Here is a 24715-nt window from a genome sequence, read left to right as displayed (position 1 = left end):
TGTAAGCCATCAGTTCTACCACCACAAACACTGGCTACAACTTCCAGCAGTGGCAGCCAAACTCACCACACCCTCCAAGGTTCCAGAGCAGAACTCGAAACCAAAAAAGAAACCTGCCAGTCTCGTGGCCCCAGGTACCACAACAGTGCCATCTTGCCTCACTGCATCCAATTCCAGGAAAACATCCAAAGACCTTAAGTAAGGAGCTACAGATCATTGGAACTGTAAGTCATTGATTCTTCCTGCGCAAACATCGGCTACAACTTGCAGCAGCAGCAGTGGCCGAGCTCACCATGTCCTCCAGAGATCCAGACCAGTGTGTAACAAAAATGTAAGTGAAGCCAAAATCCCTGCAGGAGAAGACCCAGTGTGGTGCCCCCAGAGACTCACGCAGCCTCAATAAATGACTGAATCTGAGACTATGCAGTTCAGCCCACAAAGGAAGGAATAGAGTCTACAACTTGCAGCAGTGGTGGCCGAGCTTACCACACCCTTCAAAGATCCATAACAGCGCTCAATAATACCATATGTTAAGCTGCAGTTCCTGCAGAAGGCCCAGCGCAGTGACCCCAGTGACTTGTGCAACCATGATAAACTCCCTGGATCTGATACTATGCGGCTCAACACGAAGAAGTGGGGATGGGGTCTGCTCTTAGACATAGCAGAGGTTCAGAGAGACTCAGGCTGTGGTCAGATAAAAGTGTGGGGGGAGATCTAAGCTTAACACTAGACTTAACGAGATCTCCAGAATCTGCACAGACCACCCAATCATGGTGAACAGGGAGAAGTCAGACTAGCCCAGCCCTAGCTGTGGAGAACAGAGACACTTACATTGAGTTTGGTCTCAGAGGCATACGCCACCTAAAGAGGAAGGGAGATGCCAAGGCTCCAAATCTGTGGAAAGTGTGAAGGGTGACATGCACTTAACACTAGATCCAGCCCCGTTGTTACCAGCCATCAGAATAGAATGAGAAAGACTCAGAGAACCAGGCTTACAACAGGAAAGATTCCAGTGGCACTCGGTATCTGCACAGAGAGAGACTGCAGAGGCCCAGTCTGCTGAATATTCATTTATTCATAAAGTTGCATTAATTTGTTGTTGAGGTTGTTTTGGGGTTTTGTTCATTTTTGTGTGTGTGAGGGTGTATGCCTATAATTTTTACACTCTTCCAAACCCCCTCCCAAGCTTCTTCCCTTGTACATACCTATTGCCTTCTCTCTATCCCTTTTCTTTCTTTTTTTTCTCTCTTCTTCTTTCTTCCTTGTCTTGTATTAAATCTACTTCATATCACTATACGAGAAACTCTACATTGGTTACTAGAATACTGCTACATTTTCATTATCTCTAATCTCTAATATATACTACCTTATCAAACTCATACTCTCATTCTATTCAATCCTATCTGAGGCTTTACCCTATTCTTCCATTTACAACTTCACTTCCCTCCTCATTCAATCTTCACTGTTGAATACAACTTGCCCTTGGATATACCAGCTGACACCTAGAGACTGAGAGCAACTATCAAAAGCAACAGATACAAACTTCTGAAATCATGAGAAGGAGTAACAGAAAGGCAATAAGCTCCCACAACACCACAATAACAGAACCTAACAGCAGAATTGCAGAGATCTCCAGAAGGTCAAATCAGGAATGTACAGTAGAAATAATACAGGACTTCCAGAAAGAATTTAGAAAGACTGAAATAAAGGATGCAATCATTAAAGTGAAGGCATCAATTCAAACTATAAGCAATCTATTAGACCACATGGACAAATAAAATCTCACTCCTAGAAGATGATCACTCCAAAAACTAATGCATAGTATATAACTTGTAAAAAAACAATTGTTCAGCATGAGTTGAACATTAAAGAAATATGGGCCCATTTTAAAACAGCTAAAATAAGAATAATTGGCATAGAGGAGGGAAAAGAAGGTGAAAACAAAGTGATCAACAATCTTTACAAAGAAGTAATAGCAGAAAATTTCCAAAATATAGAGCATGAGGTTGATACAAAGGTACAGAAAACTTATAGACACCTTTTTAGACAAGATCAGAGAAAAGGTTCCCCAAGCCAGGTAATAGTCAAAATGACCAATGTAGAAGCCAACGAGAGAATATTAAAGGCAACAAAAACAGGAGGAAGTGACATTCAGAGGGAAACCAATTAGAATCACTGCAGACTTCCCAAACCAAGTCAAGAAAGCCAGAAGGGCATGGAGTAACATATTCCAAACTCTAAAAGAAAATGACTTGCAGCAAAAATTTCCTACCAAGCAAAACTATCTCTCAAATTAGATGGGGAAGTAAAAATCTTCTACAACAAACAGAATCTGAAGGAATTTATGTCTTCAAAACCAGTGCTGAAGAAAATACTCAAAGAGATTACCTAAAAAGAAGAAATATGTAATACACACCAGGACCAGAGAATCAAGAATTTCCATACAGCAGACAACTAAGCAAAGAACAGTATCTCAAACAGAAGTAAAATCCCAACATGTTAGAAAAAAAATCATCACTCAATAATCACACTAAATGTAAATGGCTTCAACTCCTGAATAAAAATACATAAAGTGGCAAAATGGATTAAAACCTAGAATACATCTATCTGCTGCCTGCAAGAAAGACATCTTACAAGTAAAGATAGTAACAAAATTAAGGTAAAGGACTGGAGCAAGGTAATCCATGCCAAGAGAACTCGAAGACAAGCAGAAGTAGTAACTATGATATTAGGCGAGTTAGACTTCAAGTCCAAGCTTATAAGAGACAAAGAATGTCATTTTTTACTGGTAAAAGGAACAATCCATCAAGAGAAACTAATGATAGTCAACATTATTTATGCTCCAAACATAGGTGCAGTTACTTTCATACAAAAAAAAAAAAAAACTCTTTAAGCTAAGACACATCAGAAGAGACAAAGTGAGTCACTTCTTATTAATATAAGGAACAATCTAACAAGAAGATTTATGATAGTAAAGACTTATGCCCCAAATGTGGGTGCACTCACATTTGTAAAACAATGTCTTCAGGACACCAAGTCTCATATAGACCCAAATAAAATTAAATTGGGAGACTTCAACACACCATTCACACCACTAGATCTATCTTCCAGACAAAGATTAGAGTAAAGACTCTTCAGACCTAAAGAACACAATAAACCACATGGACCTAATAGTCATATACAGAATATTTCAACCAGCAACAAATAAATGCTCATTCTTCTCAGCTGCCATGGAACCTTATCCAAAACAGACCACATCCTGGGCCTCAAAGCAAGAACCAGAGAATTCAAAAAATGTAATAGAATTCCCTGCATCTTCTCAGATCACAATGGAATGAAAGTAGTAATCAACAATACTCAAAGAAATTACATAAATACATCAAGACTGAATGATATACTCTTGAATGAGGACTGGATCAGAAAAGAAATAAGGGGGAAAATTCCTGGAATTAAACAAAAGACAGGACATACCAAAATTTATGGGACACTTTGAAGGCAGTGTTGAGAGGAAAATTTATAGCATTGAGTTCCCACAAAGAAAAACAGCTATCCCTCTGATAGAGAATATATAGAATATACAAAGAACTTAAAAGACTAATTTAAGTGAAATTATTTTTAGTGGAATAAATAAATAAATCAAAATATGGGCAATTGAATTGAATAAATACTTCATAAAAGAAGAAATACAAATTGCCAATAGGTACATGTAAAATGTTCAACATCATTAGCCATCAGGGAGATGCATATCAAAACTACACTGAGATTCCATCTAACTCCAATCAGAACAATAAGCATAAGAACTCAAATAACAATAAATGTTGGCAAGGTTGTGGGGAAAGAGGAACTTTTCTACACTGTTGGTGGGATTCCAAACTAGTTTAGCCACTACAGAGATCAGTGTGGAGATTTCTCAGAAAGTTGGGAATGGACCCACCATATGATACAGCTATACCATGCCTGGGTATCTTTCCAAAAAGGCTAAAATCAGAGAACTACAATGATATATGCATACCCTTGTGCAGAGCAGCACAATTCACAACAGACAAATTATGGAACCAACCTAGATATAACATGAACAGATGAATAGATTACAAAATTATGGGAAATACACACAATGGAATTCTACTCAGCAATAAAGAAGAAAAAATTACATCATTTGCAAGAAGATTGAAGGAACTGAGACCTAATTATGTTAAGTGAGATTAGTCACAGAAAGTGAAGGGTCATATGTTTTATCCAATTTGCAAAAGCTAGGGAGCAACTGAGATACCACAGGGACTCCAGACAATAGAGGAGAAACCTCACTGGAGCCAGAGAGGTGGTCTAAGGGAAGGGGAGGAAAAAGACTGAGGTTCATTAATGGAAATACTACCTTTGACTATGTGTATATATGTTAATATGCAAATGTCAATCGATGTATTCTAGATCAGGAAAGGCGGAAATTGGGAAGTGTAATGGGCCCACCAAGTGCGCTGTGCATGTATATCATTGTCAACATAATTTATATTATGATGTGAGACTATAATATACCAATAAAAGCACATTATAAAAAAATAAAAATATAAGAACATGAAACCCTTTCTTAGTCCCTATGTTTTAAGAGTTAAGATGCCTTTTCCTTTTCATTTTTGAAACACTGGTAAGAAAAAAATTAGCATTGGTATTGTACATATTTATTGTTTTAATGTGAAACTAAGTTAACAATTAAAATATTCATTATTGGGTAGGCCATTCATTTGAACCACCCCCCATGCCATTCTGGCACGGGGCTGTGACTATCTTCTGTATTTCTATCTTTTTAGTAAACTTCTTTAAATCTTCAGCAAGAGTCTGGGCTAATGTATGTTGACCCTTAGCTCAGGACAAGAACACGTGGTTTTTCTGTTTTTTTCTGTTTTTCTGTTTCTTTGGGGAGTTTTCAGGAAATTATTCCCAGGTGTCTAACAAAGATCCCTGGGGACAGTTTCCAAAACCATAACATATTTGGCGCCCAACGTCTTGGGGCAACATAGGGCACATGGCTCTGTAGTTTTCATGGGACTTTTTGGGCAGTGGGTTGGTGGGCAACAGCAGCTTTAGCTCTAGCTGTAGAGCTGTTGAGCTTTAAAACAACTATAGAGCAGCCTTTGCATCACAGCATCTCTGAAAGTGAATTCCAGGGCATCTCACTGGTGGCCCGAAAGCCACTGCATCTTGAAGGTCAGTAACCCTCCCCAAAATGGAACCAGATCCTGGTGGATGACTAGATTGCCAGCGCCAACGGGCTCTCTGGAACTGTGGAGACCCCCCCCCTTCCCCCGCCACAGACTAGCTACGGCAGAATCTCCTCCAGGGGAGGGAAAAATTCCCCATTAAATAGCGTAGGCATGATAGGCCCAATGAGTGCCTGTCCATTCTACCCACATTACAGATGGGACACTTTTTAAAGCCCTATACAAAGCTAAATCTAAAAAGAAATGCCCATGGCCCACCTTCAGAAAGCTCCCCAAAAAGGAGATGCCAGCCAGCACCAAACAGGAGATGCCAGCCAGCACCCATTTCCAAAATGGTAGTAAGTTTTTTATTTTTTTTCCTGTGGTTAGAAACAGGTTCTAGAGCCAGGAGTGGTGGCACAAGCTTGTAATCCCCAGCTTGGGAGGCTGAGACAGGAGGATCACGCAGGTTCGAAGCCAGCCTCAGCTGCCTTAAGAGACCCTGTTTCCAAATAAAATATAAAATAGGTCCAGGAGTGTAACCCAGAGGTAGAAGGCCCCTGGGTTCCATCCCCAGTACCACCAAAAAAAAAAAAAAAAAAAAAAAAAAAAAACAGGTTCTAGGGAGATAAAGCTAGCTTGCTTTGGGCGGCAGCATCTAGGAAGCGTGGCCATTAGCAACTCCGGCCACATGCACCCTGTTGGTCTGTGAACTATGGCAGTTCATAGTCCCTAGCACCTATTGAAAGCCTGAATAGGAAAGCTTCTCCAAGAGCTCAAGAAAAAGCCTGAGTCAAAAGTTTTAGCCAGATAACTGCTAGGCAGGCTTGCTAGGTGATCAGCCCCACCCAGGAGGCATTGTCTGGCATTCAGCAGGCAGTCACAGCTCCATTTGCATATGAAAGCCCTCAGGAGAGGAAGCTCAGAAGGAGGCCATGCCCGACTTCATGGCAGCTCAGGATTCTTAGACACAACAAAAATTACAGACTAATTTCAGGGAAGCAAATTAATAAGGTTACTTTTTTTTTTTAAATGGCAATATTTTCAACTAGAAAACCTCATTGAGAGGAGGGACTGGTAGAAGGGGCAAATCAGAGCAGAATGGAGGGTGGCTAAAGTGCAAGCCTGCATTGCCCTTCTGGTGGACTGCGAGGCCACTCTCAGGGATCCATGCACACAGGCATCCCAGCTGGATGCCCCCAGTTGGGCTACTAGCTTTAGGGAATGCAGGAAACTTCATCTGGACAGAGAAGGGCCATGCAGCTCAATCGGATATGGGAATATGGAGCTAGGGGAAAGGGTGGCAAAGCCCCTTCCCATTTAATACCCTCCCGGTGGGCAGCAAACTGGTAGGAGCTCCTCTGGTAACAAGGAGATATAATGTCAGGAAACCAACTTTGTCTTTTCACTGACATCACTAAAGTTATTGTTCAAAGTTTTAATTTCAACCAGTCTTAGCTAAACTGTAAACTCCTAAAAAGCGGTGCAAGTAGACCTCTGAAATGTGATTAAATACAATATACATTGCTTTTAAAGTTCTTTTTCCTTTGACAAAATTAATGTTTTAGACACTAGTGATGTTTATCTAATGTCCTGGTTTTCTGTGGTAATTTATAATACAGTTTTTAAGGTGTGTGATCAAATATGATATGCATTGTCTTTAATTTTATTCCTTTTGCAAAATTAAGGTTTTAAGGTGCTAGTGATATTTACCTAATGTCTTATAATTAAATTATTAAATTGGGGAAATGCAGAATGCAATGCTTTAAAATGGTCTTAACTTCATAAGGCTTAAAGTACCACTTAAGTCTTTTAAATGGGAAACAAAAACCAGGATAGAAAAATCAGAGGGTTAAGTAAGTTGTAAAACATTGGTGGGATGTTCGTTTGTTTCTAAGTTAAATCCTAAGATTGTCCCAAATGGGAAAGAAAGGACCAGGATAGAAAAATCAAGAGGGTTAAAACAACTTATAAAGCATTTAAAGCAAATTATAAAGTGTTTGTGGTACATTTGTTTGCATATGTGAAGATGGTTTTAAACTTATGTTTCGCCCATAGTTTCCAAATTATATGGTTAAGTTTGTCTTCAATGAAGTTAAAACCATTAAGTTCCAGGATTATACAGGCACTCAAATTTGTGTCTTTTCACTTTTCCTAATTGTACTCATTTTTCTGGATTAATTGAACAATGCGGTAGTTCATTTTTGGTCTTTTTCCAATGTTACATGTTCAATAGCTAAAGGATGCTATCTTACACCCTCTGGCTACAGCAGTGACACAGTGCAATAGAAAATTCCTTAATATTACAGTGCTGGGCAAATCATAGTTCTCCCATAGGACTGGTAATATAGGTAAAAGATACAAAAACAATATTTTCTCATATAGCTCAACAGTCAAGACTTTAAAATTTAACGAATCAGTCAAAGCCTTTTAATACCAATTTTGCTGTTATTCAGCTTCAAGCCACTCTATTAGATACTGGCATATATATTAAAATTTAAAAACAGTACCCTAATGATATAACATATAAGAAATCATCTAAAATCTTTATTCAAATTACCTCAAACCCTATTCCAGGTCTCCACAGTACTAATTTCTGGATTCACGTGGTACAAAATAAACTAAATACATCCCACCTTTGTGTGTTTCAGCTTAATTCAGCAAAACAGGTTTTAATTTCTCATTTAAGTGCTATTTTTTTGGGTTTTCATGGTTAATCTGTATTGTGTTGTCTCATAGGGTTAAGCTATCCGACATCAGATGGTGTTACAGACAGAACCTGACAAAGACATCTATCAAAGCCATGCCAATTACATACACCTATACCCTAAGCCGGGGCCCACTTTCACCCCTGTTCAGCCTTAAGAAGCTCAATGAGAATAGGAAAAGAACTCAAACTTTCACTATTTGCAGATGACATAATACTATATTTAGAAAACCCAACAAACTCAACCAAAAGGCTTATAGAACTGATCAACAAATTCAGTGAAGTATCTGGATACAAAATCAACCTTAAAAAATCAGAAGCTTTCCTGTACACCAACCATAAATCCACTGAAAAAGAAATTCAGAAAACGCTTCCACTCAGGATCTCCCACAAAAAAATAAAATACTTAGGAATAAATTTGACCAAGGAGGTAAAAGATCTCTAGAAAGAAAATTATAAAACACTGAAAAAAGAAATTGAAGAAGATCTTAGAAGATAGAAGGATCTTCCATGTTCATTGATTGGCAGAATAAATATCATTAAAATGGCCATCCTCCCAAAAGTGATCTACAGATTTAACGCAATGCCCATTAAACTACCAAGATCCTTTCTCACAGACATAGAAAAATCAGTTCTTAAATTTATCTGGAATAACAAAAAGCCCAGAATAGCCAAGGTAGTTCTCAGCAACAAAAACCATGCAGGAGGAATCACAATACCTGACTTTAAACTATACTACAAAGCCATTGTAATAAAAACAGCATTGGTACTGGCAAAAAAACTGATACATAGACCAATGGACTAGCTGGCTTTCGGCAGTCAACCACTAAGTCGAGCAAGGGAGGGAGGGAAGGGGAGGGAATGGGATGGGAATTGGGTAGGGGTTAAATCAGTGATGTGTGCATGTCTCTACACACAAGTTTTTTACCCCAATATGATGTATGAATATAATACACCAATAAAATTTTTTTAAAAAAGAAGCTCAATGAGTCATCGCCCTTATTCCTTTGCTATGGGTACATGTATAATAATAATGGGAGAAAAATCTATGGAAATTGAGCTCATGTTAAATGTTTATAAAATTATAAAAATCAAAATGTATTTTCTGTATCTACCTTTGGCCTGACAGGTGTCAGGAAGTTACTAGACAGAGGGGGGAATGTACCAGTATTGGGAATGGCCTAAGAAGATTTGAGAAAGCGATGATTATTAATATATTCCAAAAAATGGGTGAGGGGCAAATCTGTGAAAGGACTTGGTTTCTTTCTGCCTAGAAGCAGGCAATTATTCCAATGTAAATTAACCTAGCTAAAGGTAATTAGCAAGTCTATAGGAGAGGGGAACTAGGACTTCCTCATCCTCATTCTAAAGACAGGTTTATGTAATAATTGGGTAATCTAGCTAGGATGGGAGGAGGGGTCTTCGTGAAAGGAGACATCTTGCCACACCTTGCTGGGGAAGGAACCTTACAGGGACGTTTACTACATCAGAATTATGTAAACAAGATGGAGGTCATGGGTATAAAAAGTCCAGCCCATATGTATCTTTGGTGGTGTATTCATTTGAACCACTTCCCCATGCCATTCTGGCATGGGGCTGTAACTATCTTCCATATTTCTATCTTTTTAATAAACTTCTTTAAATCTTCACTAAAAATAAAATAAAATATTCATTATTCTTGGTTTTAAAAAGAAGCAGCTAGGTGTGGTGACATACTCATAATCGAGTACTTAAGAGGCCAAGATAGGAGGATCACAGGTTTGTATTAAGCCCTGTTTCAAATGAAAAACAAAATATAGACAGGGGTATAGCTCAGAGGTAGAACATCTCTGGGTTCAATCCCCAGTACCAAAAACAACAGCATCAACTACTGTGAGTAAGTGTTGGGCTGACACTTATGTCAACCTCCTTCTTGCCTGAACTAGTGTTCATTCCACTGTGCCACACACCTGCCTGAGAACTTGCCACAACCTGCACTTTACTCAACAAACCTACTCACTGACAGATAAAACACTGTTTGTACTATTGAACACACTGAAGAGAATGTCATTTAGATAAATTTTCTGTTGCTGAAAATGCAAGCTTTTACTCTATCACAGTAATTCTACCACAGTAATTCTAATCACACCATACAAAAACTAGCAACCTACAGAATTCACCTTTCTGGTGAATATGGCCTTAGAGGTCCACAGTCTGCAGAATTACATGGTAATTCAAGACTTGAGAGGTTACAAAGTAAACAGGCAACAGAAGATAAATGTAAACACATCAGTGACTCTACCTATATGAAACTGTTTTAAAATTATCTATAGATAATTTTCAATATTCGCCTCAACAATATTCACCGTACCACCTAAGTGAAAACTAAAGAGTACAATAGTATTCACCTAAATTTTGGAATTGTGAGCTCTGGAGAAAACAAGTCTATTGCAATACAGAGCAGCTTTTCCATAGACAAAGTGGAAATGTTCAGTACATTGTACCAGTGAAAGATGAACTCTGGAAGCACATAATTGACTACAATAAATTGGAGTAACCACTTTTGCATGAGACAGAAGGCTGCTGATTCACAGTTCTGGAAGTATTTAATGTTTTCAGGACTATTAAATGACTCTTATAACTGCGAGCATGTATATAAGTAACATAAGTGTGATTTTTTTTTTTTTTGCTCTTTTTGCTTCTATCAGAGAGACAGATTTTGAAATATTACACAGGACAATATCAGATGTGAGGTGTCATTTCCAGGAAACTGGAACAAATAGAATTTTCATACTTTGTCAAAGGGCAATAAATTGGTATAGAAAACTGACTGGAATATCCACCAAAACGGTTTACATAACCCCATAATCCAGCAATCCCATTCTAGAATTAGGTGCTCAGAATTTAGACATGTAGAGAATAATCACAGCAATATTATTTACAAAATCCAATGGCATTACTAGGAGTCTGTAAAAGAAAAGATGTTCATAAGAGAATAGCTATTATTCATGTAATTACACTATTCATATAAACAGACATTATTTATACAGTATACTATTACACAGCAGTGAAAAAGAATTACTGCTAAACACAACTGAATGTCATAGATACAATGTTAAATAAGTGAATCCAAACACATAAGACTTCATACTCCATTTATATGTAGGTCTCAAGGTTAGACTTCACCAATCTCTAGTAATAAATGATATAGTAACAATAATCTTTTATTTTTGAGGTAAAGGAAAGTCTCAAGTAGCAGGAATTATGATATATGAATCCACTCCACTAGCATCTGTGTATTTCACTTTAAGTAAGTTATGACAGTAAAAGACAAAAATCAGAAGGGCTGGAAATGCAATGAAGTGACAGAGGACTCGTCTAGCATGTATGAGGTCCTAGGTTCAATCCCCAGCACTGCACCTACCAAAAAAAAAAAGAAAAAGAAAAAAGAAAGACAAAAGGAAGGGAGAGGAGGAAGCAGAGGAGGGAGTGAACAACACAAAAGGAATCAGAAACGTTGCCACATTATCTCAGGCAAATAACCTCTTCAAAACTGTTTCATCATCAATAAAAGAAAAGAATAATAGTCCTGCCAAACTTAAAAAAAAACACTGCTATGAAACTGAAATCAGTTTCTATAAAACATCAGATTATTGTAAGGTATACTATTATTATTATCTGATATTCAGGAAGTAAAAGGCAATGTTATATTCTAACTAAAAACTTCCCAGAAACTGGCCTCCAAAAATGATCATTCAGTCAATATTGATAAAATACCTAGATTAAGTTAAAATATAGTCTTGCAAAGAGTAATTTCACTTTTGACTTACAAATTTATAAATCTTCAAGTAGTATTTGAAATGTAATTTGCAAATTACTCATATAATCCAACTGCGGGACTATTAAGACTATTACAAGAAAAAAATATTGCTGATATAATTAAAAAGCATATTTTATTTCTAAATTATTGTCTTAAATATAACTTCCAGGAATACATTTAATATGTAGTGTTAGGGTACCTCATTATTATCAATAGCATGCTTTCAAATAGACATGTAAAGGAAGTCTTGTGCTTAAATACTTCACCACTTAACTTTCTTTTGCATTGCCAGAATATATCTCCAGGCAATTCTTCCAAAAAACAAAGTCTGATCAAAAAACAAAGTCAGCCAGGCATGGTGGCATATGCTTGTAATCTCCACGCTTGGGAGGCTGAGACAGGAGGATTGCGTAGGTTTGAAGACAGCCTCAGCTACTGAGTGAGGCTCTCAGAAACTTAGTGAGACCCTGTTTCCAAATAAAATATTTTAAAAAAATAGGTCTGGGAGTATAGTTCCAAGGGAGAGCCCCTGGGTTCCACACCCAGTACCACCAAAAAAAAAAAAAAAAAAAAAAAAAAAAAGTCATGGGTTATCTTTCTTCCTTTTCCTAATACACATTCTGCATATGTGTCTTAAAGATTCCCAATGTTTACAAGTATCAACTTTGTGATAGAAAACTAAAGGACAATGAAAAACCATCAAATAACTGTTTGGGGGTGAATATCAATCCACACTCTTGAAATCAACAGTGTCAGATTAGCACCAATGTTGTAGTCCATGACCCCCATGGATCCTGAAACTAGAAACTGTGCTGAACACGAGATTTTTTTTTTCTTATACCTATGATAAAGCTTATAAGTTGGAACAGTACAAAAGTAAAAATAATAAGACAATTATAACAGACTACAATAAAAGTTATCTAAAACTTATGAATATTTATTTCTGGAATTCTCAGTACAATATTTCAAAACACAGCTGACGACCAGTAACTGGAAAGCAAAGCCATGGGTGAGGAGTAACTGCCATAACTACTGTGAGCTATGAAGGCCCCAAGACTTCAGAGCACATCGCTAGAGTCAACCACAGTTTAGGAACAGGCCTGCACCACAAGAACTACTGATACAGCCCACTGATGATGGCTTGCTAGGGAGTACTTTTGAGGGGATTCATAACCAAAGTGATAAAGAAGTAAATCAAGGGCATCCTTCACCTCTTCTTGAGGACTAGAAAGAATCATATCACTACAACATTAAATTAAATCAAAGCCAAAGCTATAAAACCAACCTCCACTCACAAGCATATTAGAACTACCACAAAAGACAACTTAAAGGAATGTGGCCAAAAGCCAATGGAACGTACTTCCCCTACCATTCTAAAATGATGCCATTCCATGCTAAAACTTGAAAGAATTTTGAAACATTATGCTAAGTGAAGAAGTGTACAGTTTCCTTCTATGAACTGTTAAAAGAAGCAAACACAGATATATAAAGTAGATTAGTGATCGTCAGGGTTGGAAGAGGAGAGGAGGAATGGGGGAGCCCACTGATGTGCACAGGGTGATTTTTGTTTTCTGAGCTTTAAAAATGTTAAAAAGTAGACTGTGGCAATGGCTGTACTACTGCCCAAGTCTATTCAAAACCACTGAGCTGTAAATGAATGGATTTTACAGAAGGGAACATATTTCAATAAAGCTAATTTTTTTTTGGTGGTACTGGGGTTCCTGGAAACCCTTCTATCTCTGGGCTACACTCCCAGACCGATTTTATATTTTTATTTGGAAACAGGGTCTCTTAAGCCAGCGCGGCTGGCTTCAAACCTGCGTGATCCTCCTGTCTCCGCCTCCCCAGCGCGGAGATTACAAGCATTCACCACCATGCCAGGCAAGCTATTTTTTAAACACTAAATAACACTGGAAATGTACTTTACTCCCACCAGTTACATACCCAAGCGCTCCAGAGCCACAGGCAACTAGAGGCAGCCATGATGGATGGTGCAGATAAAGAACCTTCTCATCACCACAAGAAACTCTATCAGATGAAGCTGCCCTAGGACACTGAGAGGTAAAGTGAACAGGCAAGGAAGAGACCTGGAAATTCATGTCACCCTCTACCAGGAAACAGTGCCCTCTAGAAATAACAGAGGGTAGCCGGGTGTGGTGGTGCACGCTTGTAATCCCCGCGCTTGGGAGGCGGAGACAGGAGGATCGCGCTGGTTCGGAGCCAGCCTTGCTGGCTTAAGAGACCCTATTTCCAAATAAAAATATAAAATAGGTCTGGGAGTATAGCCTGGAGGTAGAAGGGCTTCCACGAACCCCAGTACCACCAAAAAAAAAAAAAGAAAGAAAGAAAGAAAGAAAGAAAGAAAGAAAGAAAGAAAGAAAGAAAGAAATAACAGAGGGTAAACCAAGTCCACAATATATGCAGCCACAAACTAGACACAGTGGAATGCAGACATGAGGGGCATGCCAGTCTCCTACACATAGGTGGAGGAGAAAATGGGCAGGAGAAAAGGAAAACAAGTTGACAAAACTTCCCAGTTTTTCTATTCTTCCAATGTTGGTGACAGATCACAGTGTTCTTTTGTCAGAGCATCAACCTAACAATCCACTTTCAAGGTCATGCAGGTTCCTCAGAAGAGATTATTTATTATTTCACTGAAAAAATCAATTAAAAAAACTAAACAGAAAGGATAAGCAGACAAAATCTGATGTTGTGTATTATTTTCACAACTAAGACAATATAAGAGTTTAAGAAAATTTATTTTATATGATGTTAATTACATTAAACTGCTGGAAATAATCCACTCAATTTATGATGATGCTTCTGTGGATAATTTAAAAGATAAGACAAATCTGTTCTCATTTTGCAGCAGAAAAAAATCTTTATTGTTGTTGCCATATACTGCCACCAAGTGGCAACATTATTTACTGCAATTTCTCATATAGCTTTTCTCAACTTTTGAAAACTCAAGGAATTTTAAAAAATGATATTGAGATATCAAAAGGTCTAAGTAGGTAATGTGGCTTAAAGAAGACCTAATCTAATTCCAGCTCAGCTACTTCCAGAATAATTCTTTTACTAATCACTTTGCTTCATTAGTTTTTGCCTCCTATTAGCTGTATGACCTCAGGCAAGCTGGTTTGTCTTCTCCATAAAAGGTAAATAATATGATAGCCTACACTGAAGAAAGAGTGTGACTATTAAAGTGATGAAAATTTATCCAGGAGTGGTGGCGCATGCTTGTAATCCCTGTGCTTGGGAGACTGAGACAGGAGGACTGCACAGGTTCAAAGCCAGCCTCACCTACATAGTAAGACCCTGTTTCCAAATAAAATATAAAATAGGTTTGGGAGTATAGCCCAGAGGAAGAAATCCCCTGGGTTCCACACCCAGTACCACCAAAAATAAATTAATTAATTAAATTAAGTGATGAAAATTTAAAATGATTAAAACAATACCAGGTATATAGAAAGTACTCACAAATATTAGCACCCAGGTTAAGATTCACCCCTTAAGCTAGGTATAGTAGTACTCGCTTATAATCCCAGTACTTGGGAGACTGAGACAGAAAGATCACAAGTTCCAGGATAGCCTCAGCCAGTAGTGAGACTCTCAGCAACCTAAAAAGACCATGTTTCAAAAACAAAAAGTAGGAACTTCAGGGAAGATGGCGACAGAGAAAAGGGGCATTTACAAGTCCTGCTAACAATCGATCTCTAGTACCACTAAATCAGCGCCTTTCATAGCCAGAAAACACCATCAGTAGATAAATAAAAACTGTAAATACAAGGGACAGGTAAAAAGAAGGCTAGAAGAACAACCAGATACCAGAAAAGAAACTAGCCTTCAGTGCTGTGGCCGGAGCCGCACCAGCGCCATCTTCCCTCGCAGCACCAGGCTCCACAGAGGAGAGGGTCTCAGAACGGAGCTCAAAACCAGAGAGGAGATACGCTGGCCTCACTGTCCAGGATGTGGAAGCAGTGCATACTGCCGGCGGCAGCAGCGAGTTCAGCAAACTCAGCATATCAGAACACTCAACAACCCACCAGGCTGCAGAGAGGAGGGGTGGACAGTGAGCTGAGATGAGCAGCTGCGGAACAGCTGGGTGTAATTCAGCAGTTTTTTCGGTGCAAGGAGCGTCTAAAACTCCCTGGGGCCGGGCTCAGCACACCCTGCAGAGACTCAGAGCAGAGCTCAAAACCAGAGAAGAAATACACCAGCCTCACAGCTGAGGAAGTAGTAGCAATGTCATATTGCCAGCGGCAGCAACAGCGAATTAACCGAGTCCAAAACAACTACAGACCAGCGCACTCAACAAACGTGAGTCAAATTGCAGCTTCTAGAGGAGAAATTCCAGTACTGCACCCCAAGGAACTTGCACAGCTTTGATAGTCTCCCTGAGTCTGAGATTTTTGCAGTCAAACCCAGTGTGGGAGTGGTGGAGGCAGAGATAACACACCACAATCACAGCTCCCCGTGGGGGCACGCCCAGCCTGGCACCCCCATGGTCTCAAGGAGCCTCGATTGACTCCCTGGTTCTGAGACTCTGCGATACAACTCAGTAAAGGAGTAGTGGTGACTGAGATACCACAGACTTGAGATCCAGAGGACCTTAAGTGAAGTCGTAGTGACCCAGGGAAGAATCGAGAGAAGGCATAAACTTCTGAAATCATGAGAAAGAGGAATAACAATGGAGCAATGAATGCCCACAACCCAACAACAGCAGAACCTGATAACACAGAAATTCAGAGATCTCTAGAAGATCAAATCAGGAAAATAACTGTAGAAATAATACAGGACCATCTAAAAGAATTCAGAGAGAGTCTAAAAGAGATAAAGGATGCAATTATTGAAGTAAAGGCATCAATGCAAACTATAAACAATCGATTAGACCACATGAAGAATAGAATCTCACTCCTAGAAGATGATCGCTCCAAAAATGAACGCATAGTTCTAATTTAGAAAAAAAATCCGACAACAGGAATCTGACATTGAAGAAATATGGGCCCATTTTAAGAGAGCTAACCTAAGAATAATCAGAATAGAGGAGGGAAAAGAAGGTGAAACCAAAGGGATCAATAATCTCTTCAAGGAAGGAATAGCAGAAAATTTTCCAAACATAGAGCAAGAGGTTGATACACAGGTCCAGGAAACTTATAGAACTCCCTTTAGACAGGATCAGAGAAGAGGATCCCCACGCCACATAATTGTCAAAATGACTAATGTGGAAGCCAAGGAGAGAATCTTAAAGGCAAGAAAAACAAAAGGCCAAGTGACATTCAGAGGCAAACCAATTAGAATCACTCCAGACTTCCCAAACCAAGTCATGAAAGCCAGAAGGATATTGGAGTAACATTTTTCAAACACTGAAAGAAAACAATTTCCAGCCAAAAATTTCCTACCCAGCAAAACTATCCATCAAATTACATGGGAATGAAGAAATTTATGTCTTCAAAACCAGCGCTAGAGAAAATACTCAAGGAGATTAACTGCAAAGAAGAAATAGGTAATACATGCCAGAACCAAACAAACAAGATTTCCCATCCAGCAGACAACTAAGCAAAGAAGAATAAACAGTATCTCAAACAGAAATAAAATCTTAACATGTAAGGAATTAAAAATTATCTCTCTATAATCACACTGAATGTAAATGGCCTCAACTCTCCAATAAAAAGACATAAAGTAGCAACATGGATTAAAAACCAGAATCCATCCATCTGCTGTTTACAAGAAAAACACCTTACAAGTAAAGACAGGAACAAACTCAAGGTAAAGGGCTGGAGCAAGGTAATCCATGCTAATGGAACTCGAAGACAAGTAGGAGTAGCAACTATGATATCAGACAAGTTAGACTTCAAACCCAAACTTATTAGAAAAGACAAAGAAGGTCATATTTTACTGGTAAAAGGAATAATCCAGCAAGAGGAAAAAACAATAATCAACATCTATGCCCCAAACATAGGGGCAGCTACTTTCATAAATCAAACTCTTTGTGACATGAAGTCACACATAAATCCCAACACAATAATACTGGGAGACTTCAACACACCTCTCACAATACTAGACCGATCTTCCAGACAAAGGGTCAGTAAAGATGCCTCAGAACTAAAGAACACCATTAACCAAATGGACCTGTTGGACACATATAGAATATTTCACCCAACTACAGCAGAGTTTACATTTTTCTCAGCTGCTCACAAAACCTTCTCCAAAAAAATCACATCCTGGGACACAAAATGAGCACTAGCAAATTTTAAAAATGTTACATACTTCCCTGTGTCATTAGAGACCATAATGGAATGAAACTAGAAATCAACTATAAGAAGACCCAGAAAAACAACATAAACATGTGGAGACTGAACACCACACTTCTAAATGAAGAATGGGTCATACAGGATGTAAGAGGTGAAATCAAGAAATTTCTAGAAACAAATGAAAATAAAGATACAACATATCAAAACCTCTGGGACACTTTGAAGGCAGTATTAAGAGGAAAATTTATAGCACTGAGTGCTCACAAAAGAAAAACAGAAAATCTTCAAATAAATAACCTAATGACACACCTCAAAGCCCTTGAAAAGCAGGAACAATTGAACCCCAAAGCCAGCAAAAGACAGGAAATTATTAAAACTAGAGCAGAAATTAACGAAATAGAGAATAAAAAAATACAAAAAAATCAACAAAACCAAATGCTGGTTTCTTGAAAAAATTAACAAGATAGGTAAACCACTAGCCAATAGCAATAAAGAGCTTACCATCAAAGAAAAGCCCAACACTAGATGGTTTCCCAAGTGAATTCTATAAAACCTTTAGAGAAGAGCTAACCCCAATGCTCCTCAATCTATTTCGTGAAATATAAACAACCGGGACACTCCCAAATACATTCTATGAAGCCAACATCACACTAATACCCAAACCGAATAAAGACAGTTCAAGGAAGGAAAACTACGGACCTATATCTCTGAGGAACTTGGATGCAAAACTATCAAACAAAATACTAGCAACAAACATTCAAAACCACATCAAGAAATCATACACCATGACCAGGTAGGGTTCATCCCAGGAATGCAAGGCTGGTTCAACATACGAAAATCAATCCATGTAATTCACCACATAAACAGAACCAAGGACAAAAATCACTTGATCATTTCAATAGATGCTGAAAAAGCATGTGATAAAATTCAACATCCATTTATGATAAAAACACTGCAGAGAATTGGAATAGAAGGAACATTTCTCAACATTATTAAGGCAATCTACAATAAGCCCACCAACAATATCATATTAAGTGGGGAAAAACTTCAAGAATTTCCCCTAAAAACAGGAAGGAGACAAGGATATCCATTATCACCACTTATCTTCAATACAGTACTAGAGACTCTAGTCAGAGCAATAAGGCAAGAAAAGGAAATCAGAGGAGTACAAATAGGAAAAGAAGAACTCAAACTTTCACTATTTGCAGATGACATGATACTCTATTTAGAAAACCCAACAAACTCAACAAAAAGGCTTACAGAACTGATCAACAAATTCAGCAAATTATCTGGATATAAAATCAATCTTTAAAAATCAGAAGCTTTCCTGTACACCAACCATAAATCCACTGGAAAAAAAAATTCAGAAAACACTTCCACTCAGGATCTGCCACAAAAAAATAAAACACTTAGGTATAAACTTGACCAAGGAGGTAAAAGATCTCTACAAAGAAAATTATAAAACACTGAGAAAAGAAATCGAAGATCTTAGAAGATGGAAGGATCTTCCATGTTCATGGATTGGCAGAATAAATATCATTAAAATGGCCATCCTCCCAAAAGTGATCTGCAGATTTAACACAATGCCCATTAAACTACCAAGATCATTCCTCACAGACATAAAAAAATCAGACTTAAATTTATCTGGAATAACAAAAAGCCCAGAATAGACAAGGTAGTTCTCAGCAACAAAAACGATGCAGGAGGAATCTCAATACATGACTTTAAACTATACTACAAACCCATTGTAATAAAAACAGCATAGTACTGGCACAAAAACAGACACATAGACCAATGGAGCAGAATAGAAGACCCAGAAACAAGTCCACACACTTTCAGCCAATTGATTTTTGACAAAGGGGCCAAAAACATACACTGGAAAAAAGATAGTCTCTTCAACAAATGGTGTTGGCAAAACTGGTTAACCATATGCAGAAGATTGGAAATTAATCCCACTTTCTCACCCTGCACAAGAGTCAATTCAAGATGGATCAAAGACTTGGAAATCAAACCAGAGGCCTTGAAGCTCCTTGAAGAGGGCATAGGTCCAACACTGCAACACATAGGCACAGATAAACACTTTCTCAACAAGACCCCAAAGGCACAACAAATTAAAACGCGAATCAATACGTGGGATTGCATGAAACTGAAGAGCTTCTGTTCAGCAAAGGAAACTGTCAAGAACCTCAACCAAGAGCCAACAGAATGGGAGAAGATTTTTTGCCACCTACCCCTCTGATAGAGGACTAATATCTAGAATATACAGAGAACTCAAGAAAATCAACACTAAGAAAACAAAGCATACAATAACAAAACGAGCAAGCAAACTAAATAGACACTTCACAAAAGAAGAAATTCAAATGGCCAATAAATGCATGAAAAAATGCTCAACATCACTGGCAATCAGAGAGATGCAAAGCAAAACTACCCTGAGATTTCACCTAATTCCAACTAGAATGGCAATCATTCAAAACACAAAAAAACAACAGATGCTGGAGAGGATGTGGAGAAGTGGGAACTCTAAACCATTGTTGGTGGGATTGCAAATTAGTGCAACCACTTTGGAAAACAGTATGGAGAATCCTCAGAAGAATGGGAACAAATCTACCATTTGATCCAGCAATACCACTTCTGGGTATCTACCCAAAAGAAAAGAAATCAAACTACCAAACTAATGCATGTGTATCTATGTTCACAGCTGCACAAGTCACCATAGCCAAACTATGGAACCAGCCAAGATGTCCATCAACAGATGAATGGATTACAAAACTGTGGGATATGTACACAATGGAATTTTACTCAGCCGTTAAAAAAAACTCAATTACATCATTTTGAGGGAAATGGATGGAACTGGAGGACATTATGCTAAGTGAGATTAGTCAGTCACAAAAAATAAGAAATCAGATGCTTTCCCTAGTATGTGAGAGCTAGGCAGAAATGGGTCTTAAAAGGAACTCTTGATGAAAAAGGAAATCCTATAGAGGAGCAATCAAGACAACCTAAATAAGGAGAAAGGAGGGGGGAAGAGGAAAATCTCTAAAACACACAATGTACTTAAACATATTGAAGTCAACCACTAAGCCAAACAAGGGAAGGAGGGACGGGGAGGAAATGGGGTGGGAATTGGGTAGGGGTTAAATCAGTGATGTGTACATGTCTCTACACACAAGTTTTTTACCCCAATATAATGTATGAATATAATGCACCAATAAAATGTTTTAATAATTAAAAAAAAAGTAAAAATGGCTAGGGGTGTAGCTCAGAGGTAAAATACCCCTGGGTTCCATCCTTTATACCACCAAAAATAAATAAGATTCACCCACTAAAATTCAAATATCATAAGAAGAGCTGACAGTACGATCAACTTAAGGTCTGCTTTTCAAGTTGATAAATACTGAAAACATAAAAGCCATCAAGAAAAATAAAAGAATAGGCTCAGGTTTGTGGAGCACTAAAGGGAGACCATCTTGTCCTTACAATGACCCCTGAAGCTATTCCATTTGGGATGTTGTACTGTGTATGAATCTTCCATATAAATTTGGTCTAACACACCATCAAATCAATCGGTCTTTTTTCTCCAATACACCGTACAAAAAATAACAACATAGCTATGTCCAGTGTCCTGGCAGGATAACTTTTACCTCCTTATATACATTGTAATAACTTGCAAATGCCTGAACAGCCATCAAGATAGGTTCATAGGTTAAATTACTCTGAACATATCTTTTTTAGAAAATCTACCAGTCTAAGATGTACAAGTTCAACAATTTTCAATATTTAAAACTGGTAGAAATTCAAGTCACATGAAGTAAAGATGACCAATTTAAATATTGGCTTGTGACTGAATAGCTACACCTCTTCTGTTCCATTTCCTCTCCCAACAATGCTCATCTAGGTCTATACCATGTTCTGATTCTACTTCAAATTCCCTTTCCTGGCCTAACACACTGTTAGTCAAATCCTTCAACTCATTCCCCAAGAAAAGCCTGGCTCCTGACTTTGAAAGTGGCTTCTGCTGCCACCTCCAGTCTCAGAACAGGTAACATACACACAGGCATGTTCCATTCAGATTATGAATGCTCCAGGAATCAGAATGGACATCAAGTGGCTTCCAGAGAGCTTAATTTGGGTCTATGTTAGATAAGTTAGACACAAAAATCTCTAAAGATGCTTTCCAGTATCCCAAGAGCATTTCTAACAAATGCTCACCTCTATTTCTGTCTCTTTTTTCCCTCTCTTTCTCTCAACCAGCTCCAGTCTTGCCCATCCCTGTTGTCTAAACTTAATGCTAGTTCCTGAGCTACTCTTACAAGACAGCAAAATTAAACCATGGGGGAAAGTTAAAACAAATAGGAAAAATAACAGTAGTCAAGAAACAAACTTGGGGACCCATGATTAGATCATTAACCTTTTGGCTCTGCAAAAGGTAGGGAGAGATTGGTTGAAAATGGGGGTGACGGAGTTCGAGTCTGACAGCCACACAGTTTACAAAGGCTTGGAGCAATCAGGGCCACAGAACATTTTAGTGCCACCACTGAACTCGGTTCCTTTTAACTAATGCACTGTTCACTTGTTGGTGAGAAAGTTACTAGATAATTTATCAGACAACTGAAATGTGAAGAAAGTGATTTCATGATCATCTGCTCTACTGATGTTCCTGAATTCAGACTCTGGCTTTGATTCTCGGGTCTAAAATAAAGTGGTCTGAAAAAAATGGCAAGGAAGGGAAAGTCTCATGTCTACTACAGAAAAAGTGACCTCCACAGACCATAAATATTTATATAGCTTTCATTATGGTTTGGATCTGAAATGTCCCCCAAATCTTCATGTTTGAAGGGTTGGCCCCCAAAGCAGTAATGTTCAGAAGGGGGTTTTAGGAAACATTTAGATCATGTGGGCTCTGACATATCAGTAGATTAATACATTTGATAATTAATGTATTGGTAATAAATTATAACAATTTAATAAATAAATTTAACAATAAATGTGCTGATGAATCAATCATTTGACTGGACTATTGGGAGGCAGAGGAAACTGTAGGCAGGTGGAGCACAGTTAGAGGAAGTATGTCATTGAGGGCATGGCCTTGGTACTGTATCTTGTCCCAATCTCCCTCTCTGTCCCCATTCCATAGATCCATTCCTTCTTTCTTCCCTCCCTTTCTCTTTCTCCCTCTCCCTCCTTCCCAGCTGTAGGAGCTGAGCAGCTCTCCTCTGCCACGCCTTCCACCATGATGTTTGGCCTCACCCTAAGCCTAGAGCAGAAGAGTCGTCCAACCATGGACTGAAGCAGTAAGTTAGAATGAGTCCTTCCTTCAAATTGCTTATGTCAGGTGTTCTGGTCACCACAAGGAAAAGATGAATAAAATAGCTTTGTAATACAATTAACCTAACTGGAGGTAGGTGAAGCATCAACCTATGGATTTATATTTGGGGAACTAATAAACACCCCTGAAATTTTAAATATCTGTATCTCAAAATAATTTCTTTTTCAGGCATTAAGAGGCCAGTGAATTAGGAGGAATGTACTTACATCACTTGAAGAGACTGTTCCTGTTTCAACAGCAACACCGCTACCACGCAGTTTCTATTATGAAATAAATGACTTATTACTTAGTTTTGTTTGAAATTTATCCTAGTTTATCCTCCTACAAAAGGGAGCTAAGTTATAATTTTCTCTAATCCTACTTTACAAATGAATGAGGATATAAAATAATCTAAATGTCATATTCTCCCAGATAATATCTTAATCAATATATCACTAAAAATGAAACCACAATCTGAATAAGCACCAGCTACATTTCAAAAGTGAAGGTAAGAAACATTTCCATTTCAAAATTTACTCACTGAATTACTTTTCCAGTATGATGACTGCCTTATCCTGAACTATCTGTATTATACTCTGTGGCAAAGCTTTTTGAAATAGGTGCCTGATAAAAGGAAAATACTTCTTGAGACTTAACACTAAGTTATCCATAGCAATACTAACAAGTTACAGTGATAATCAACACTTCAAATGTTATACAGAAATGGCCAAAGAAAAGGTAAGATGGAAAGTCAAAGGCTGAAAGTGCAAAAGAAAAAGTGATAAAGAATTTCTGAAAAGAAATATTTACTCTGTTTTTTTCAATTAATCTTATCTAAGTGTCAGGCACTTAGTAGATAATCTACCAATGTAAATATCTACAAAAAATATCACTGTAAAGCCAAAGAACAAAATATCCAAACTTATAGCCAACTTGGGCTTTTGGATTCCTACTAGAATCATGAAATCATGGTCCTGTTTATAAGGGAGAAAAACACTCATGGTAAAGAAAGACAGGCTTTTTCTAGGTAACATTATTATGACAATGAGCAAGGTAGCAAATAATATCCAAGTAATCGTACATTACTTGTTTAAAGAAGTCTGCCATTTATTCCTAAATGGAAGAAGAATGAAGAATAGCTATGAAAGAAGTTTCTGCCCACATCAAGAGAGAGAGTGCACTCAGAGCCCCACAGACGCAGTAACCAGATGACAAAAAGCAAAGCCAGCCGAGACTGCCCCTGGTGGCCTGCAGAGGCGCCATGAGCAAGAAGATCTTGCATAGCAGAGATGCCAAACCGCAAATGAAAGCCAAAGTTTGAGATAAAGAGTGCACTAGAAAGCATCAGCTAATACCAAGAAACTCAATTCTAATGAAAACTGTTAAAGACATTGAAATATTTCCTTCCACTAGTGATAAGAGAAATATTTCTCCCTCAGTTGTTGGACATGGTTGCAA

General features: G+C 38.1%; 1 protein-coding gene across 2 annotated transcripts in view; it reads right to left on the bottom strand.

Annotated features, from left to right (window-relative positions):
• Nucleotides 1-24715, bottom strand: part of ATP6V1H (ATPase H+ transporting V1 subunit H) — a gene marked incomplete at both ends in the record, with an annotated part of 123264 nt that overhangs the window by 71630 nt on the left and 26919 nt on the right. Inside the window, one exon of one of the 2 annotated variants that reach the window (XM_080693665.1) lies at nucleotides 23485-23538. The exons of the other annotated variant lie outside the window; for it this stretch is intronic. Within the exon in view, the coding sequence (XP_080549791.1) occupies nucleotides 23485-23538 (54 nt within the window). The remainder of the gene's footprint in view (nucleotides 1-23484; nucleotides 23539-24715) is intronic. 2 annotated transcript variants of the gene reach the window in all.

This window comes from Muscardinus avellanarius, assembly GCF_963383645.1.
Source record: "Muscardinus avellanarius genome assembly, chromosome: 4".
Taxonomy (NCBI): Eukaryota; Metazoa; Chordata; class Mammalia; order Rodentia; family Gliridae; genus Muscardinus; species Muscardinus avellanarius.
The sequence above is the reverse complement of the archived record's forward strand: the minus strand, read 5'-3'. Positions and strand labels throughout refer to the sequence as shown.